Raw genomic sequence first — 19,777 nt, forward strand, 5'->3', positions numbered from 1 at the left:
GGATGAAGACCCCGACCGAGATATTCTGGTCGAAATGGCTTTTTTACCCCGGACTCTCTGTTTACACCCGACTTCACGACATGTGAAAATCAAGAATTGTTCGATTGTTTAGCAACAAGATTACGTAAATGATTACGTTTGGAGTTTTAAAGGACAATATTGGTGTCAGTCATTATCACATATATGATAGAACTGGTTAAACATGTCCAATATCCCTTAAAGGACAATATTGGTGTCAGTCATTATCACATATGTGATAGAACTGGTTAAACACATTTCAAATATAATTTTAACACAGGCTTCATTGCTATGATAGATGCGTAATGAAGATCTGAAAAAACGGAAGTGACGAAAGCAAAAGGAAAACACGAGTTATCATTCTTTATAACTGACTGAAGTAACGAGTGATAAAAGCTGTTATATGAGACTGTGAGAGGATATCTGGCAATGTGTCAATTTATAAAAATAATTGACTGTCACTAGACAAGAGAAAACGAAACAAATCTAAAAAGTCCGTGCATTACCATGTTTTTATTAAGTATAGAATGAATAAAAACAAGGGAATGTACGGACTATTTATAAGTTTTCAAGCTTATCATAAACATAATGATCAAAAGTCAATATAACAAATATTCAAATGATTCTTCATAATCTCAAAAGATAAGATTATTGAGGGAAACCTTGAATATTTCTTCGCCTGTCTTTTTGAGATTAAATTTGGTAGAAATATTTATACAGTCAGAATGATTGAGCGAGTATCGTCGACAATTACTAAGCGTTTCTTTACAATAAAAATGATAGACAGTTAACTGGTATATTTGCCATGTAATTATAGATGAATAAACTGCTAATCTCCCTTCTGCAGATGTCGTTTTCCTGCATATTCATAACCTTGTAGTATGGGTCTATTTATTCGTGTCATTCTAACTGGACCTGGTTAATTTTGGTAAAGTATCGACTAGATTAAGATTGATATATTGATTTGCTTGATGAATTTTGTTAAATCCACAGTTGTCTCCAATCTGAGGTAAAATCAAAACTAAAATTAATAAACAACCCGAGGCCTGCTTAATATTTCGAAACGAAAACTGTACATTTTATCCCATCAAAATATCACATAAATGAAATGAAATGGAGTTTAACGTCCTACTGTTCTGCTCCTAACCTGGGCTAATGAAGACGGGCATACGCCATACAGTGTGCTATGAGGGAAATTTTGCCCGGACAGCGGCACTACGGCCTACTCTTATATCGAATTCTAACTGCCAAGGGATCTTTTACGTGCACGCCAATGTGTATACGGGACCTCGGTTTTTCGTCCCATCCGAACGATTAGACAGCTTTCCTTGTCAGCCCCTCCGTCCTGCATCACTGACAAGGGAGAACCACGCCGGAAAATCTGGATGAACTTTCTCGGCCAATGCAGGGATCGAACACCCGACCTCCAGGCTAGCGAGCTAGCGTCTTACCCACTTAGCCACGTGATCCCCAATATCACATAAGATCAACACCGTTTAAGATTTAATGCTTCTCGCCGAGGGAGAGGGAGGTGTAACGTCCACTTGTCACAAACTAGGTCATTTCGGGACTAACATATGGTTCAATTTCATTGCAATAACTCGCTCGCGCGTAGGGGTCTTTAGCAGTGGGAGGAAACCGGGGGACCCAGAGAGAACCCACGAGGTTGGGCAGGCGGTCCTAACCTTGTCACGTACAACGGGGAATCGAAACCACGTCAGTTGAATCAAAGACAGACCTTATGATACAACGCGCACGCCCTTCGGCAAATGTCTGTTCTATCTGGCAATTTCGCTTGATAGTTTTCATTCGAATGATACAGGTGGTGGTTTTATTCTTCCTATGTAAATAGATCTTGTCTTCCTGTATCGTATACTAGTATTCAAATATGGCCATGTAACCCCCAAATTCTAGTTAGACCCACAGAAATCTGAATTCTATTGGATTGAAAGAATACTTATTCTTTATAAAGATACCATCGACGGGAATCTGACCCAGGCTATGTCAGTATCCTTTCAAATGGTTCAGGAGACAGCCAGGCATCCCATTGAACAGATGCCAATCTATCGTGTTCAAATCTCTTTGTAGGCTTGGGAAAAGAGCTCTTTTTTTTGAAAAAATTGGTTCCATTGAATTGGATATCCTAACCGTAATCAGTTAGCTCAGCAATATATTCCCTTCCAGTAATCAAAGGGACACGTTCATAATTTGCAGCACATCGCGTAACTTGACATGACTGATCTGTCAATACAGTACGTAATATTTCAAGGTGGCACAAACCAGAACCATGAGGTCCAGAAAGAGGAAGTATATCCTGCCTCGCTCATGATACACCTCTTTACACCGTGAGACTCCTTATTGAAACGGGGCTTCCCCTTGCCAGTGGCGCCGGACGAAGATCCTGATAAGGACAGCTACCTAATCGTTCGGATGGGACGGTAAACCGAGATCCCGTGTATACATTGACATGCAGTGATGCAGGGCGAAGGACAGCTGCCTAGTCGTTCGGGTGGGACAAAAAACCGAGGTCCCGTGTATTATGCACGTAAAAGACTCCTTGACAGTTGGAATTCGATACAACAGTATCGAAAATCCACTCAGCACACTGTATGGCGTATGCCAGTCTTCATTAACCCAGAACAGTAGGACGTTAAACCCCATTTCATTTCATTCCTAGAAACGGGTGATGACATACCAAACTTAGTCGATCTGTCCACAGTTAGCTCTGCTCCAAGTATGAAGTAGGTGAGTCTCTGTGTGCAGTATGGGCTGCTGAATCTAACAAGTTGCATACCCTTGACTTCACGATCGACCAAACTTTACTGTTACCTCATGCATGGTGCATGCATCCAATAGATCTGTATTCATCGTGACATAGCAGTATATATATATTTTTGTCATTAGCATTATCATTGCCGTATATTTTGATATTTTGAATGTTATGTGCACTATTGGTGACATAGCAGTATATATATTTTGTCATTGTAAAAAGCATTATCATTGCCGTATATTTTGACATTTGGATGTTATGTGCACTATTTGTGTACCGGTAGATGTTTGTCCTGCATTTAGCGCGACCTTCATATTATCTGATGCCTTACTTTAAATACAATATAAAACCCTCTGCTTAAGTCACTTCTAGCAGAAATCATGTATACGGTGATAGCGTTACTAGCTGTGGTGTGCTTGTCTGGTGCCGTACCGGTGCCAAAGTTTTCCTTGGAATCCAGCGGTGGGGTATTTACTAGTGCAGGTATGTTTGAATTCAATATTTCCGCACCTGTCGAGTCTTTGTTATAGAGACTTTAACAAATCTTACTTTTACTTTCACTATGGATCCATTACCCCAACAATATGGTATTGGAACCAACTCGAAGCACAATTTATACGGAAGCAATCATCGGTCTTTACACACGTATTACTACGTGTCGACAGGTGATTTCTTAATCCTGATCAATATAATTATGATGATGACTTTGTGTTGTTAGACTCAATATCCTTATAAGAAGTTCGCATCCCTAATTGTTGGATACTATATAACCACGAGTTTACTGGCAGTAAAACACATTTGGAATAGAGTTCCTTGCTACTTATGTCTCGTTCATCCTTATAATAAAGTTCCTATCATTATGATGTTGGTCTATTATCTGTTACATGTTATGTTTAGTTGTAATTTCTTCCTGGGGAAGGATCTGAGTAGCATGAGAACTCGCTTCAAGACCAAGACGTTGTGCAGTGTGATCTCTTGGATTTAACAATTACCAACGGGGGAAACTGATTTCACATGTAGAATTTAACTGGCTGTTTCGAATAGAAACATTTTTACTCCCTGATAGTTAAAATCAATAAGATATTTTGGATTAAAGGTTTTAAATGCCCACATATTAACCCTTTGCCACTTTACAGCTCACTATATACAGGTCAGATATGTCATCGAAACCATGCAGTCGTTTTATTTATCAGGTCATTTCTTCAACTAACCTTGAAGATAATTTTTGTTCGAATGATAAGATTCAGACATCGCGACCTCGCTATAAAATATAAATTGGGCTAGAAGATCCTACTAGTGATAAGAGATTTAAACGGATTTTATTTCAATCTAAATACCAAACTTGTCTGATCTGTAATGGCAGCCATGTTGTTATTTTCCCATGCATTTGTTCGCAGATGAAACGGTTTTAAGAACAGGAATAAGCCAGATGAACTCTGTCAAGATCATGCATCCATCCATTGTACAGTACTATTTTCTGTTCTTGGTAGGTTTGACAAATTGAGGGAGAGAGAGAGAGAAATGGGGTTTAACATCCACTCGACACAAACTAGGTCATTTCGGGACTAACATGTGGTTCAATTTTATTCACATAATTCGCTTGAGCCAAGGGGTCTTTAGCAGTGATAGGTTGGACAGGCGACCCTACTCCTTGTCACGTACATCCGGGGAATCGAAACCCCGACAGTTGACCCAATGACAGACTTTATGATACAGCGCGCACGTGCTAACCATTCAGCCATCCAACCCCCCCTCCCCACAAATTGAGGGTCGTATAATCTTTTGAAAATTTTTTAAATTAGAATGCTTCAATACATTGATATATTTTATTATCTTTTTAGATTCCCCTGGTATTCAACAAGTTGGTTTTATTTATAAAATAAATGACGATAAAGATGAACATATTGGTGTTGCTATTAAATCTGGTAAGAATTTATTATTATATACTTGATTAAATCTGGTAAGAATAACATGTAAACATTTATTATTATTATTTTATGCTGTTAAATCTGGTAAGAATGACATGCGGGTTTGTTTGTTTAAAGGGACAATTACACTCTTGCTGGCTTGACAGCTCCAGAAAATAAAAAATAGCCTTATTCTAAGTACTAGATGTGTAAGTGTCCTACCTGCTGTGTAAATTATCCATTAAATTAAATTATCCATTATCACGGTAGCCATGGTGACCCAGTCACTCAGACGCTGGCTCACTAATCAGGAGGTCCCCGTGAATCGAAATAAAATATATTTAAATGTATAGTCGGGGCATGTTTCAAAAATAAAACAATGTATCGTAAATACAAATGAATCGTGAGTATATATTTCGAAAATGATAAAATGTATCGTGAGTATATATTTCGAAAATGATAAAATGTATCGTGAGTATATATTTCGAAAATGATTAAATATATTGTGAGTATATATTTCGAAAATGCTTAAATGTATCGTGAGTATATATTTCGAAAATGATTAAATGTATCGTGAGTATATATTTCGAAAATGCTTAAATTTTCGTGAGTATATATTTCGAAAATGATTAAATTTGTCATGAGTGTATATATGTTTCGAAAATGATTAAATGCATCGTGAGTATATTTAAGAAGTTATATTGTGTAAAGACATAACGTTGAACTTACAGATGATACATGGCGTTTTACCGACCCCAACCTGAAATCTGTAAAGAAAGTACAGTTTTATACGTATGTACAATTCGGAATTGGTGATTTAGTGGAAAGTCCAAGTCAAGAATGGAATTTTGGTAAGTAAAGATTTACATATTTGGCCATAAAATCGTGTTTAAGTTTGGCTGTCGTCCTTGGAACATATCGGGAAACTTATATTAGTTTACATGGTCTAGAGAGGAGCCTACATTGGAACAACTATTTTACAATAGGCTACTGCTAACCAGCCAATACGCACGTTTGGTACATGTATGCCCCACCCCACTTAACAGCTCGGCTTTACACCTACGCGCTATTTCACCACATTTACATCATCATTTTTGTACACTGATTACAGTAAGAGATTCACGCTCTATAACAACTGTCCATTCTTATCAAATTCTGTCGCTTACAAGTCATAATACCAGCAAGTTGTCTAGTTTTTTATTCGACATACAGAATCAATCTCCGTGCCATAAACAAACAGCTATGATTGTAAGAGTATGAGAGCCGAAAAGAGACTGAGCTTGCAAGGACGCAGGCCAATGTTTCGACCCCATAGGATGAGGTACAAACTGGAACCAACTGTTTACGGTTAAAACTTCTAATAGCGTATTCCAACTGTGAAATATAAATTGCTTATAAGTAAACAATATACAATATAAGTAAATACAATATACATGTATTTAACTATTATTATGTAATACTACATATGTATTATTATGTAATATACCACAACCACGTACCTCACGTCCAGTTATTATACCAATAGAATAGCATCTAAAGGTCGAAAGGAATGGCGGACAATGGTTGATGTTACTTGATATTGCACACACGATTTTCGGTATTTTTAAATTCATGACCATTAACTAGTCCTGTATTGTCAGTCGTTTACCTATATGTTTTTTATCCATGGTAATCTATTTTTAATGGGAGATATAAACCAATAACACCTGATGTATATATTGGTCTACCCCTCAGAAATAGAATAGTGGGCGATTGCAGGTGTTTGTGATTCAATATTTAATCAGATTGTGTTCATCATCAGACGTGAATAGCATAATGCCAATCTAAGGTATCACAAGATTAATTCAACTAATGAAGAGAGAGAGAGAGAGAGAGAGAGAGAGAGAGAGAGAGAGATTTTGACAAATTTCGTTTATGTTATATATTTTAAAAGGTGGCAGTGTTACTTTAATGCTTCTATAGGAAACAATCACTGGTTTTATTCTGATGGCACGACGTTTCGACAAGTATCCTCTTATCGTTATCAATAACATTTAGTAAACTTGAGTTGCATGATGAAGCCATTTACAGAGTTTAAGTAACAATAACAATAAGAAGTAAAAGATTAAACAAAAAAAACCAACAAAACAAGATAATAGGATATTAGTCGATAATGATAAGAGGATACTTGTTGAAACGTCGTGCTTTTAGAATAAAACCAATGATTGTTTCCCAATCGCTAAATCCCACTTAAAGTTACAATTTCATATTTTCTAAGAAAGTCAAACATAATTATGTCTCTGTCTTTTGCTCAATAGGTTGTCAATTCACTATTTATACGATCATAGGTTATCTTTCTCACACTTAAAAATCTTCACACCGGAAATAATAACACAATTACCTCCCTTGTTTTCCTATTCCCCACCATGGAATAGCTATCTTCAAACGTTTGAATTTGAAGTTGAAAATGATATTTTTGCCAATTTCTCAACTGGCAATAGTGAATTACCGGAATAATAGGATTATTCTTTAACAAGGTAGCTAGGACTGTTTATAGATACCATCTATTTTAGGGCTGTAGGCCTATTTTAATACATTTTAAAAATATAACTTAAAAATATGAAATTGTAACTTTAAAGATAAGGCTATATAACTACATTATTATTATTATTATTATTATTATTATTAAGATCACAATTTCTGGATCTCGTTATTTTCTTCACGTAGTATACCAATATATATTGTATTCTTTATTTTTCAATCAGCTCCCTTGGCAACACTTCCACCAAGACGAATGCGTGGTGCCGTTTCTTTTAGAGATGATTTTAATGGTAATAAGTTAGATTTGAATAATTGGTTTGTTCAAGTAACAGCCGCCGGCGAATGGGTAAATATAAACTACTTTCGCTTTTTAAATACATTAAAGATACGTTCCCAGGAAAGCATTTATCTGGTGGTTATTTCCAATAAAAGTGTGGCAATTTTGGTATATATGGAAAGTAGAAATATCCAATCTTACTTACTAGAAAAATACTGGATTCCCTGAAAAACACTCATGGAGCGCATACAGGACAAACATGTAAGGATTTCCCTAATCGGCAGGACGACGATTAGGAATGTCTGCTCGCGTGACGTCAAAGGTTGCACGAACGCGGAGATTGAGCGCGTGATGTACATGTTGATAAACTTTATGAAGAGTTAGACGTACAACAGTTTCTGAGTTAAAAACCACGGAAAAAAACTTGGGCAGTGGATAATCCGAGAATTTAATTAGGCTTCGATATTTATGATAAATGGATAGCGATTAAAGACAACATCGTCTTGTATATGCAATGAATTCTCCTCCGACTTTGCACCCGTTGCTAGGTAGTTCATCATCGAAGTCACGTGACACAAACGTGGCCTCTTTTAATATATATTTTTATAGCGGGGGGTATTCCTTAAGTAAACAGTGTTTTGAGAAGGATTTGAAGCAAAATTTTGATAGATTACTTAGTTTGAATATGTTTTTAGTTCAAATACATCATCAAATCACCGAGTTTGTACACAGGAATGTATCTTTAATTCATATCGTGATATTCAAGCCGAGCCCGTTATAGATATGTCAACGTTCTAGGTTTTTTTTTTAAATTCTGTAATATGCACAGAATTCACAGATGTTTTACAATCGTTTTTCGTTTTCTTTCGTGTTATATTTCGTATTTTAGATTTCACCAGCAGCAATGTTTTATTATTGTTTCAAGTTCTTTGTTGTGTGCTATAAACATCCAAGGAATCACTTCAGTCCTCCTCCCACCGTTTTGTAAATAAACATAATGAACCTTTATTTATAGTAAGGCCTACGTCTAAATATATGCTACGAAACAAAATAGATATATCATTTCTGTTAGATTATCAGTTTGTGTATTTATACACAAAGTTCATCCAGATTTTCCAGCGTGGTTCCCCCTTATTAGTGATGCAGGACGGAGGGGCTGACAAGGACAGCTGTCTAGTCTTTCGGATGGTACGAAAATCCGAGGCCCCGTGTACACATTGGCGTGCACGTAAAAGATCTCTTGGCAGTTGGAATTCGATATAAGAGTAGGCCGTAGCGCCGCTGCCCGGGCAAAATTTCCCTCATAGCACACTGTATGGCGTATGCCCGTCTTCATTAGCCTAGTTCGGAGCAAAACAGTATGAAGTTAAACCCCATTTCATTTCATAGATGTTACACAAATTAATATTCTACACTTTTTGAAATTGTGACGAGTTTGTCGTCGCGAATGAAATAAATTTACATTACGCCTCTTACCTTCAATGCAGTGACTTTATATCAAACGGGCTAGGAAATTCCTTTTATCACTGCTATAGGTTACATGGTGCTAAAGGTTCTTATGTAAGATTTAGATAAAGAGCTGACTGTTCGTGTTATAAGTGTTCTAGAATAGATATTGAAAATTGAATATATTTCAAATTACTTTATTCTCAGCGATGTTATCGTTAAAAGGTTAAATCTCACGTATGTTCTAAACCATTTAAATCTCGGCCATCAGGTGGTCTAGAGAGTTGATTAAACGCTTGCCATGTTATTAAATGTCCATATTAATAATTTATATAACATTTGAAGCCAATATAAAGACATGCAATAGGTAGATTTATCTCTTACATAAGGTATGCATATTGAGGTGTCTAGAAAATAAAACTAATACAAGGTAATGAATAAAATGCTGTATATAGTTGTCGCAGAGAATAATATAATGCGTTAACACGGTAACTTGCCATGCCGTCATGTTGGTCATAATCATTCTCCATTATAATCAATTTACTGATACCCCCCACCCCCCCCCCCTGTTCTCTAATCCGTAATTAATTCTTGAGTGTTCCTAGCTATTTATGTATATTGTTTTTTTCAGCATACTGAATTTCAAGTTTACACAAACGATCAGAGAAATCTCTATGTTAAAAATGGACATCTTTACATCAAACCGGTAAGTTTTAACAAAAGACTCGGGTACTTGAGAAGTTATTAAATAGAATAGATTACTCGACTATACGCTGGCTAACACGCTGATAAGGTAGTAAATTATAATTTACTTTCACCTGGCTGACACGATAACAAGGTAGTATATCATATTTAATTGTATGCTTACTGACACGGCAACAAGAGAATATAATTACTTGTATGCTGGATGACAGGACGACAAGGAAGTAATAAGTCATTATGTTTTATTTCGTTTATTCACACCCAACGATCCAACACGATTCTGGCAAATCAGACAAATTGTATCAAACCCTCAATTCTTTTCGTTAATTTTTTTTTAAACTTTTATTATTAAATTACTCCATCGGAGATAACGGGGTAACGAAAATGGGTGTCACCTAGACGTTGAATCTTATTGTAGTCAATTACAATTCGAGTATGACATATCGGTGTGGATTTAATAAATCATCGTATCAATTTAAAGCCTCGCATAATATGCTTAAAGGGGCATTATCGAGGATTAGATAAAGAGCTGACAGTTCTCACTATTATAGTTAAAAGACTAGATAATGTAAAGGGAATTTGCTGAAAATTTCACAGTCAAATTGATCTAGTCTGAACCGAGATATAAGCGTTTGAATTTTAGGTCTATAGCCTCGATCATTATTATGATTGATATAAAAGACTAATAGAATTTTGTATTTTAAATATTATTACATTAGATAATTACGTGTTTGACGATTAAATGTACATAGTATGAGACACAACAGCAGATAAAATAGCCTGAAAGCTAACTTTATACTATACAGAAATATCTTCTCCCCAATTAATATAAGACTACAAAATAACCCGAATGTCGTTTAAAGATACATTATGTAAGATTTAGATAAAGAGCTAGTCATTCTTGCTATAACAGTTCATTCAAATTACTCTATTGCGAGGGAACATAATATTAGCCTTTGAAGGTTTGACAAGACGTGTGCAAATAATGTCAACCTCCGTGTTCGAAGCTAAGTCTCACTTCTCCATTTTTAGCTTAAATCAAACTATGGCTGAACTGTTCTAATCTATTTAATATCGCAGAAATCCGATGCCCTCGATAGTTGATTAAGGCCTGGATAAATTAATTGATTTCTAATTAATAATTTAGAACACGTTTCAGGCCTAAAGAAAGACCTGCAATAGGCAGATTTAGCTCTTGCATAATGTATGTTTAATATGATTATTACAATGACATCATTATTAATGTGACGTCATAATGTGTGTTTAAGTGTCATACTCTGTATATATAAACATGATGAACATTTGGATTTATATTATTTTGTATTTTAGACATTAACTGCTGACAGTGGACATTACTCTGCGAAAGATTTGTACAGTGGTGTTTTAGATGTGAAAAGTAAGAATATATTTCCGATCGCCGAATTACATAAACACTATAAAACTTTATTATACCGCGTGCAATACTTATAATTATTTTTAGACAACTTTTTAAAATTCCCGATAATTGGAAACTGACCGTCCTGATAAAGTGGTTGTCCCTTTTTTGAAGAATGTCGGCATATTATATATTTTAATAATAATAATATGTATATTTATTTCGCGTACAGTTACATGCTAGTATGCATGTTCAAGGCGCTACACAGTCTGGGTGTCATAATAGACCGCAAATAGATGAGTTTTAAAATTAGTTTTGTATTAGACTTTTACCGATCATTCGATCTTTAATTGATGCTACTGTCATGAAAGTCATTTAAAATCTGCCTATCAACAAAAATACACTTTAAAATTTAATGTCAAAGTTCTCAGATCTTGTACTTTCAAATGTATGCATTATTTCTAGAATCATGGGGTGTGTGTACTGATGCTGGTTTTCATTATTTCTAGAATCATGGGGCGTGTGTACGGATGCTGGTTTTCGGGGATGTTATAGAGAAGCTAAAGATGGTCTCCTACCACCTATATTATCAGCTAGAATAGACAGTAAACCAACGTTAAAATATGGCCAAGTTACAGTTCGTGCACAGATACCAAGAGGTGACTGGATATGGCCAGGTAAAATACAACCCGACTTCCAGTCTCATTAACAATCTATTCTATTAGCCTCCCGGTGCTCTGAAATTTGGGACATTTTAAAAAAATCGAAATATTAATATTTAAACACGTTATGAGTTTCTTCAGGGATATCCCCTTGGGTTTTAACTCCACTCCACACAAACTAGGTCATTTTGGGACTAACATAATAATATGGTTAGTGGGATGAAATAAGAGAACCCGGAGAAAACCCACGAGGATGGCAGACGACCCTACTTCTTGTCACGTACAAAATTATAGACGGAAAGGGTTGAGAGGGGTTTAAGATTAATTTGACACAAACTAGGGTAATTTTATTTCAACAATTCGTTTGCCGCACAAACTTGGTCATTTCAGGACTAACATAATAAGGGCCCTTATCAGATTAGTCAAGTACCATTACTCCTTGTTACATACTGTAGTCCAGAAATGACCTAGTTTGTGTCGAGTGGACGTTAAACCCCATTTCTCTCTCTTTCTCTGTCACATACAGGTGTGGGGTTGAAACTACGCGACTTGCCTCAATGACAGACTTTATGATATTAAGTGCGCGCGTTAGGTCATATCCCCCCCCCTTCCAAATTATACCCCTTATAGCATTCTCATTATTAATACATTCATAATGAATATTGTTTATTCTCATTATTGATACATTCTTAATGAATATTGTTTATTCTCATTATTAATACATTCATAATAAATATTGTTTATTCTCATTATTAATACATTCATAATAAATATTGTTTATTCTCATTATTAATACATTCATAATGAATATTGTTTATTCTCATTATTAATACATTCATAATGAATATTGTTTATTCTCATTATTAATACACTTCATAATGAATATTGTTTATTCTCATTATTAATACATTCATAATGAATATTGTTTATTCTCATTATTAATACATTCATAATGAATATTGTTTATTCTCATTATTGATACATTCATAATGAATATTGTTTATTCTCATTATTAATACATTCATAATGAATATTGTTTATTCTCATTATTGATACATTCATAATGAATATTGTTTATTCTCATTATTGATACATTCATAATGAATATTGTTTATTCTCATTATTAATACATTCATAATGAATATTGTTTATTCTCATTATTGATACATTCATAATGAATATTGTTTATTCTCATTATTAATACATTCATAATGAATATTGTTTATTCTCATTATTAATACATTCATAATGAATATTGTTTATTCTCATTATTAATACATTCATAATGAATGTTGTTTATTCTAGCAATATGGATGATGCCAAGAAAGAATAACTATGGACTTTGGCCTCGATCTGGAGAAATAGACTTTATGGAAGCAGCATGTAAGCATGTTTGGTTATTTAATTACCCAGTGGATTTTATAGAAAAGTAATCAAAATGAATATATAGCTGTAAGATTTGTAGAGGCGGATCCAGGAATTTTTGCAGGAGGGTGTTTTCCAGATTCCTGTTGAGGAAATTTGACAGTGTACAATTAAGTAGGCATTCAAACACGCTGAGCTTTTTAAAGAGAGATATCCAACACCCCTTTTGATATCAATTTTTATTGTGAATTCATTGATGCAAAGCATTCATTGTGATATCACACATGCCTACATCATTATCTCGCGCTTTGAATGCCCATCCCATTCCACCATCTGATGATGAAGGATAAAGCACACGACCCGGATAATTTCCTCATAAAAGTGTTGTTTTACAATTTTTGTTTTTGCTGAGCAGGGTGATGGGGTGTGGGTCCTACCTCTGGATCCGCCCCTGGTCTGGCGTTATTATCAAGTAGACTATAACGATAAAATGGAACAGACTCAAACATTGACGACGAAACACAAATAGTCGGAGGAAATAGTCATATCGCTAAGGAGTCGTTAGTACAGGTGAAAACCGACAAGGTCAGATAGGCGACTCGTGTGTGGAAACGAACCACGACACGGTCATGGATGATCTAATCTGCTTCGACACCCAACTTCCGTATGATTTATTTTGTTTCTAGAACCTGTTTTGGTTTATATATATACAGGTAACGAACATGCTGTATGGGATAATGGTCAGAAGGTTGGAATACAGAGAGTTCAGTCCACTCTTCACTTCGGTCCAGATTTGGAGCATGATCACCCGGTACCTAACTGGAAGTAAGTTCGCCCAGACTTGTATAGATGGTATTCTAACAAGAAGCGTCTGGTATTCAAACCACAAATTAATATTGCAACACGCTTATCACGATTCGTGCTACGATTAAAATCGTGGTTTTAATCGTGAAGTTATCGTAGTGATCCTATCAGGTCTTATAAGGACTCGGTGGGAACAATCCTATCGTAACGCATCGTACGACAGTGGGAACCTGACATTATAAAATTTCCAACAGTATTTTATTTTTATTTTGTACACAAGCCTGGGTGGACGGCTCGAACCGCTGTAGGCTCACATGGGATTAAATTAGCTAAATCTCTAACTCAATATCATCCAATATTTTCGACATTGAAAACAAATTATTTGTCAATTTAAATCGACATCAATGATGTGATCTTACCGGGGAAAAGACGGACTTCTGATATTCAATATTTAAAGCAAAATAAATATTTTACAATTGGTACACGAATCGTGTACCATAATGCGTTTCAGAGCCATTTGTAACAAGTGACTCGAAACACGAGGCTAGACATATTCCACAAGTCATGTCAAAGGGTGACGACATATTCTTATCTGCAGAATATTGGTGTAGACTGGAATAACCTGACGCTAGAAATTGCCATTCGATTTTGACTTTTGGCGTATTTCACCGAACATAACTGATTTGAAATTAGAGTAAAAACGGAAACGATCGAATGTAAATCAGTTTATATACATTCATATTACATTATTATATGCGTTGCGACCCATTTGTGTAAATTTCTAGGTCCCAAATATTAGCCATTTAGCTCCTTTAACGTGTGGGGGGTTGGATGGCTGAATGGTTAGCACGTGCGTGCTTTAACATAAGACCTGTCATTGAGTCAACTGGCATGGTTTCGAATCCCCGGTTGTACGTGACAAGGCGTAGGGTCGCCTGTCCAACCTCGTGGGTTTTCTCCGGGTCCTCCGGTTTCCTCCCACTGCTAAAGACCCCTACGCGCAAGCGAATTATTGAAATAAAATTAAATCATATGTTAGTCCCGAAATGACCTAGTTTGTGTCGAGTGGACGTTAAACCCATCTCTCTCTCTCTCTCTCTCTCTCTCTCTCTCTTTAACGTGTTTACATGAAATGGAAATAAATGAAAATTGCGACTAAAAGACATGTGTAGTATTAGAATATATAGAAATAACTTAGTACACCAGTGTAGAATGTAAAACGGATAAATTTCCTGGTAAACTATAGAACCTAGTCAGCTATATATTGTCATTCAACATGTAAAATAATAATTAAATTGGTCTTTTCAGATATAAGGCAACTGGGGATTGGCATGGATTCCACGATTATAAATTAGACTGGTCACCTGATCACATCATGTAAGGTTTTGTTTCTTTTGTTGACAATAAACTTATTCCTGTCTGATTACTGATCATCCCGCCTCAAACTCATCAATATTCATCAAAACATGACAAAAATGTAACTCCCAATTTTCCTTTTGGATAATAGAGTCAACAAAAATTGTCATACAACACTGGGTGCTAGTCTTAGCGTACCAACATTCATAGTTACCTCCCTTGCATTGTGTTTATTGACTAACTGCGTGCTAAAATTCAAATGAATTTATCCCCTGAAGTCGAAAGTGTATTTGACTTAAAAGTAAATACGTGTTCATTTATTTCAGTTTGTATGTTGATGGCGATGTTGTTACTAGAATGGATATACCAGATGGTTCTACTGTATGGGATCACTATAAACTACAGGGTAATAATCCTTGGACACATGGTACCAAAATAGCACCATTTGATCACGAGGTAATTTTTAAAACCGTTTATAATTAATTCGTTTCGTTAAAGGCTCAATACCACTCTTGTTGTAACTGAATAATATGTCCCAATCTTTATTCTAGTCAACAAATTGTACTATTTTAGAATATTTCAATTAATTGATGATACAAATTTCATCTTAAAACTCCTTATTTAAAAATTTTGAAAAATTCAACATAATGGTTTGAAACGTCTAACGTAAACCTTTTCAAATGAAACTTCGATTTAAAAATATTTTCGAACCCTCTGGACAAGTAAAATAGGATGTAATGGATAATTTACACAACAGGTAGGACACTTAAACATCTAGTACTTAGATAGAGATATTATTTATTTTCTGGAGCTTTCAAGTCAGCAAGAGTGTTATTGTCCCTTTAAACGCGTGTCATTTGCCTTTATACTTAATCAGTCGGTACTTACTGAATAAATATCCGACGTACATAATGTTTGGCAAACCTCTTAACTTTGCTATCCTACCACGACACAATCATGACTATTCGCCACAGCCTGGCGAACAATTTTAATTCAAACACATGTCTTCAATTCAACACCAGATAGACAACAAAAACCACTACGCAAAAGTGAAATGGGAAAGTTGTTGCGACGGATCATAAATAGAATGTAACCAATTGCGTCTTAGATTCTGTAATCATCATTTTGAAAACTATTGATACCGAAATGAAAAAAATAATCGAGATTTACAAACTGGGAATACAGGCATCAGCTCCATACCTCGCCTCAGAGTGAAAAGTCTAATTTGATCTGTTTAAATCTGAAAATATTGTAACCAAGGAACTATTCCGCACGGGGTATATATAATCCTTCCAATGCAACGCCTGTCATAGTATTTATCATATTAAAAGATCAGTTAAATCCACCATTTCTCAGAACTATAACCGAATACAGAATGACTGTCATATTATTAAATGAAATGAAATGGTGTCTAGCGTCCTACTGTTCTTCTCTGACTAGGCTAATACACCATACAGGGTGCTATGAGGGAAATCTTGCATGTGCAGTGGCACTATGGCCTACTCTTATATCGAATTCCATTTGCAAAGGGATCTTTTACGTGTTCGCCAATGTATACACGGGACCTCAGCCTTTCGTACCATCCGAACGACTAGACAGCTGTTCTTGTCAGACCCTGCATCCTGCACCACTGACAAGGGGAAACCACGTCGGAAAATCCCGATGAACTCTCTCGGCCAATGCAGGGATCGTACACGCGACCCCAGGCTAGCGAGCCAGCGTCTTACACATTTTGCCACCGTGGTCCCATATTGTTAGAGAAATTTGTTAATAAGTCCTTTGTCTTTTCAGTTCTACATGATTTTGAACGTGGCTGTTGGTGGAATATACTCTATGTTTGGAGATTATGATACAACATACGCTTATCCTAAACCATGGCACAATACTGATAAAGATCCATTGAAGAATTTCTGGGAAGCTAGAAATAATTGGTTGCCCACCTGGCACGGAGACGATGTGGCCATGATCGTGGATTATGTAGAGTTTAGACATATGTAAACTTGTAAAATAAAGAATACCAATTAGAATTACATTTGTGTTCTTTTTACAGGACAAATCATGGCTTTCACTGAGTCTCCGAAATCAGTGTTTATTTACTCTTCAAAAAAAGTAGGGGATATTGAAATGCAGATACCTATGCAGGTTGTGATATGATAAATAGTCATAGACATTTGACATGCTTTGAGAGTATGTTCACAGATGAAGAACTTATCGCCAGAACAGAACCACTGAGCTGCACATGCGACACGCAATAGCGTCATAAACGTGGGAGAGGTTCATTATCAAATTTGACACTTCAAGGAAGGGTTGATGAAAACTGCCGCTTGCTGGTTTATCCTATCCATGTTTGCTTTCCTATCGGTTCTTGCATAAGATTTACTGTTTAGCGTATCTTTGCTTTAGTGTGTTACGTTTAATTTGATCGGGAGATGTGTTCGTCGACGTCAACGTCAACCGACAACACTGCAAGAACTGGCCGTGGCACTGCAAGAGGAGTGGGTCAGATTGCCCTAAATCGTGAATGGACGGTTGATTAGGAGCATGCCACGACGAATTGCTGAATGTCTGAGGATTGGTGGAATTATTGAAATAAAATTGAACCACATATTAGTCCCGAAATGACCTAGTTTGCGTCGAGTCTAACATATTGATTTCTTTAAAATACACAAATGCACAATAAAAATTTAGACAACACTGCATCAACAATGATCCTTGATATTACACAAAGTGTCGGAGGTGAGATTTTGACGCCAGTCAACATCAAATCCCCGTAGCAAAAAATGTAATCGGTCAACCGTCTACAAAATTAGAATGAGGAGATTGCCAAATGTAGTCCCCATTCTGCCTATAGAGACTGGAACCAACGGAATGTTGAGCAAAAAGCTATTTAACATTGAAGTCAATGGGAAAATAATTGCTAGTCCTCATGGATTATCCCAGGGTTTAGTGAAGTAGAACGGAATGAGACCACTGCGGATACCGAGGATGTATCGCACCACTGACAAAGAGAAACAACGTCGGAAAATCCCGATGAACATTCTCGGCCAACACCGGGATCAAACCCGCGACATCCAGGCTAGTGAGCCAGCGTCTTACTTACTTATCCACTGTGGCTCCCCATATCATTAGACATAGCAATTGTGCATCAAGTTTCTTGGACTTGCAAACATTTTAGACCCAGATTTTGACCCCTTTGATAATTTTGTTATATCGTCAGACGTGAGAAACAACATTTGTCCATCACGTTATATCGGCTTACAGAGAGTTTGAACCAGATTTTGTTTCAAACTTCAATCTTGAGCCCACCACAATGACGTTAAAACTGGTATTGGTAGTTGTTTTGTCAGTGTATGTAACAGACGCTTTAGACAATCCGACCTTTACTTTATCGCCATCTGGTGGACAATTCACAGTTAAAGGTTAGTTAGTTTCGGAACATTTCTGACTTCTTCAAAACAATATAGCAAGTAATGCAAAACTAGGGTTTAACTGGAATGAAGAAACGAAATGAAATGGGGTTTAACGTCCTACTGTTCTGCTCCGACTGGGTTAATGAAGACGGGCATACGCCATACAGCTATGCTATGAGGGGAATTTTGCCCAGGCAGCGGCACTATAGCCTACTCTTATATCGAATTCCAACTGCCAAGGGATCTTTTACTTGCACGCCAATATGTACACAGGACCTCGATTTTTTGTACCATCCGAACGACTAGACAGCTGTCCTTGTCAGGCCCTCCGTCCAAGGATCGAACTCGCGATCTCCAGTCTAGTTGACTACCAATATATATCCCAATAGTCGATAATAAGTAGAATATATATTTTTTTTAGATTATCCCGGATTATCTACGGTTCTGTTTCACTACTGGATTGATAATGATGATGAAATAATAGATAAAGCAACATTTACAGGTTGTATTTTAATTTAGTAATTTATTTTATCCGGTCAAATCATTTTAATATTTTATATTCAAGTTACAATATTTGTAAAGAAATGTTCCCCAGCTGTTTGTTCGTGACCCAAAAATCTCTGGCTTTGATAATGTTTGGAGTCGAATATGGTAGCCTATCTCGATGACCAGCTTACTAAATCCGACGTTTAACACGGTCCCTATTGCACATTCTTAGTCAAGTGTGCACAGAAAGTATAGGCCTGTGTTACACCATTCTGGAAAACGGTACCAAATCTGATTTATAGCAGTATCCCGTGTTTGGCCTCAACAAATCTAGATCAGTAAGACTTCACGTTGTGTTGTGTTTTATATACTAATAACTCTGGAAACCGTGTTCACTTTTATATATACGTTTATATATCAGAATACATCACATGATTTAAACAGTATTAAATTCAAGAGAAGATTAGTATTTACAATTTATCATATAAGTAAATAGGATGAAATAACAAGAAAAACTGTTTATATAAAACTGTTTCCATAATAAGGGGGTTGGATGGACGAATGGTTAGCGTGTTCCCGTTGTATCATAAGGTCTGTCATTGGCCTGGTTTCGATTCCCCGGTTGTACGTGACAACCATATGTTAGTCCCGAAATGACCTAGCCTGTCTCTCTCTCTCA

At 36.2% G+C, this 19,777-nt stretch overlaps 1 protein-coding gene across 1 annotated transcript; it reads left to right on the forward strand.

Annotated features, from left to right (window-relative positions):
- Positions 1-3,150: 3,150 nt before the first annotated feature.
- Positions 3,151-17,215, forward strand: LOC126831064 (beta-1,3-glucan-binding protein). The gene is made up of 12 exons (XM_056102905.1): positions 3,151-3,271; positions 4,630-4,713; positions 5,427-5,546; positions 7,440-7,561; positions 9,570-9,644; positions 10,970-11,036; positions 11,525-11,692; positions 12,983-13,060; positions 13,756-13,867; positions 15,155-15,223; positions 15,529-15,658; positions 16,994-17,215. The coding sequence occupies exons 1-12, from the start codon at positions 3,169-3,171 to the stop codon at positions 17,198-17,200; spliced, it is 1,335 nt and encodes a 444-aa protein (XP_055958880.1). The 5' UTR covers positions 3,151-3,168; the 3' UTR covers positions 17,201-17,215.
- The last annotated feature ends 2,562 nt before the right edge of the window (positions 17,216-19,777 follow it).

This window comes from Patella vulgata, chromosome 8 (genome assembly GCF_932274485.2).
Source record: "Patella vulgata chromosome 8, xgPatVulg1.2, whole genome shotgun sequence".
Lineage (NCBI taxonomy): Eukaryota > Metazoa > Mollusca > Gastropoda > Patellidae > Patella > Patella vulgata.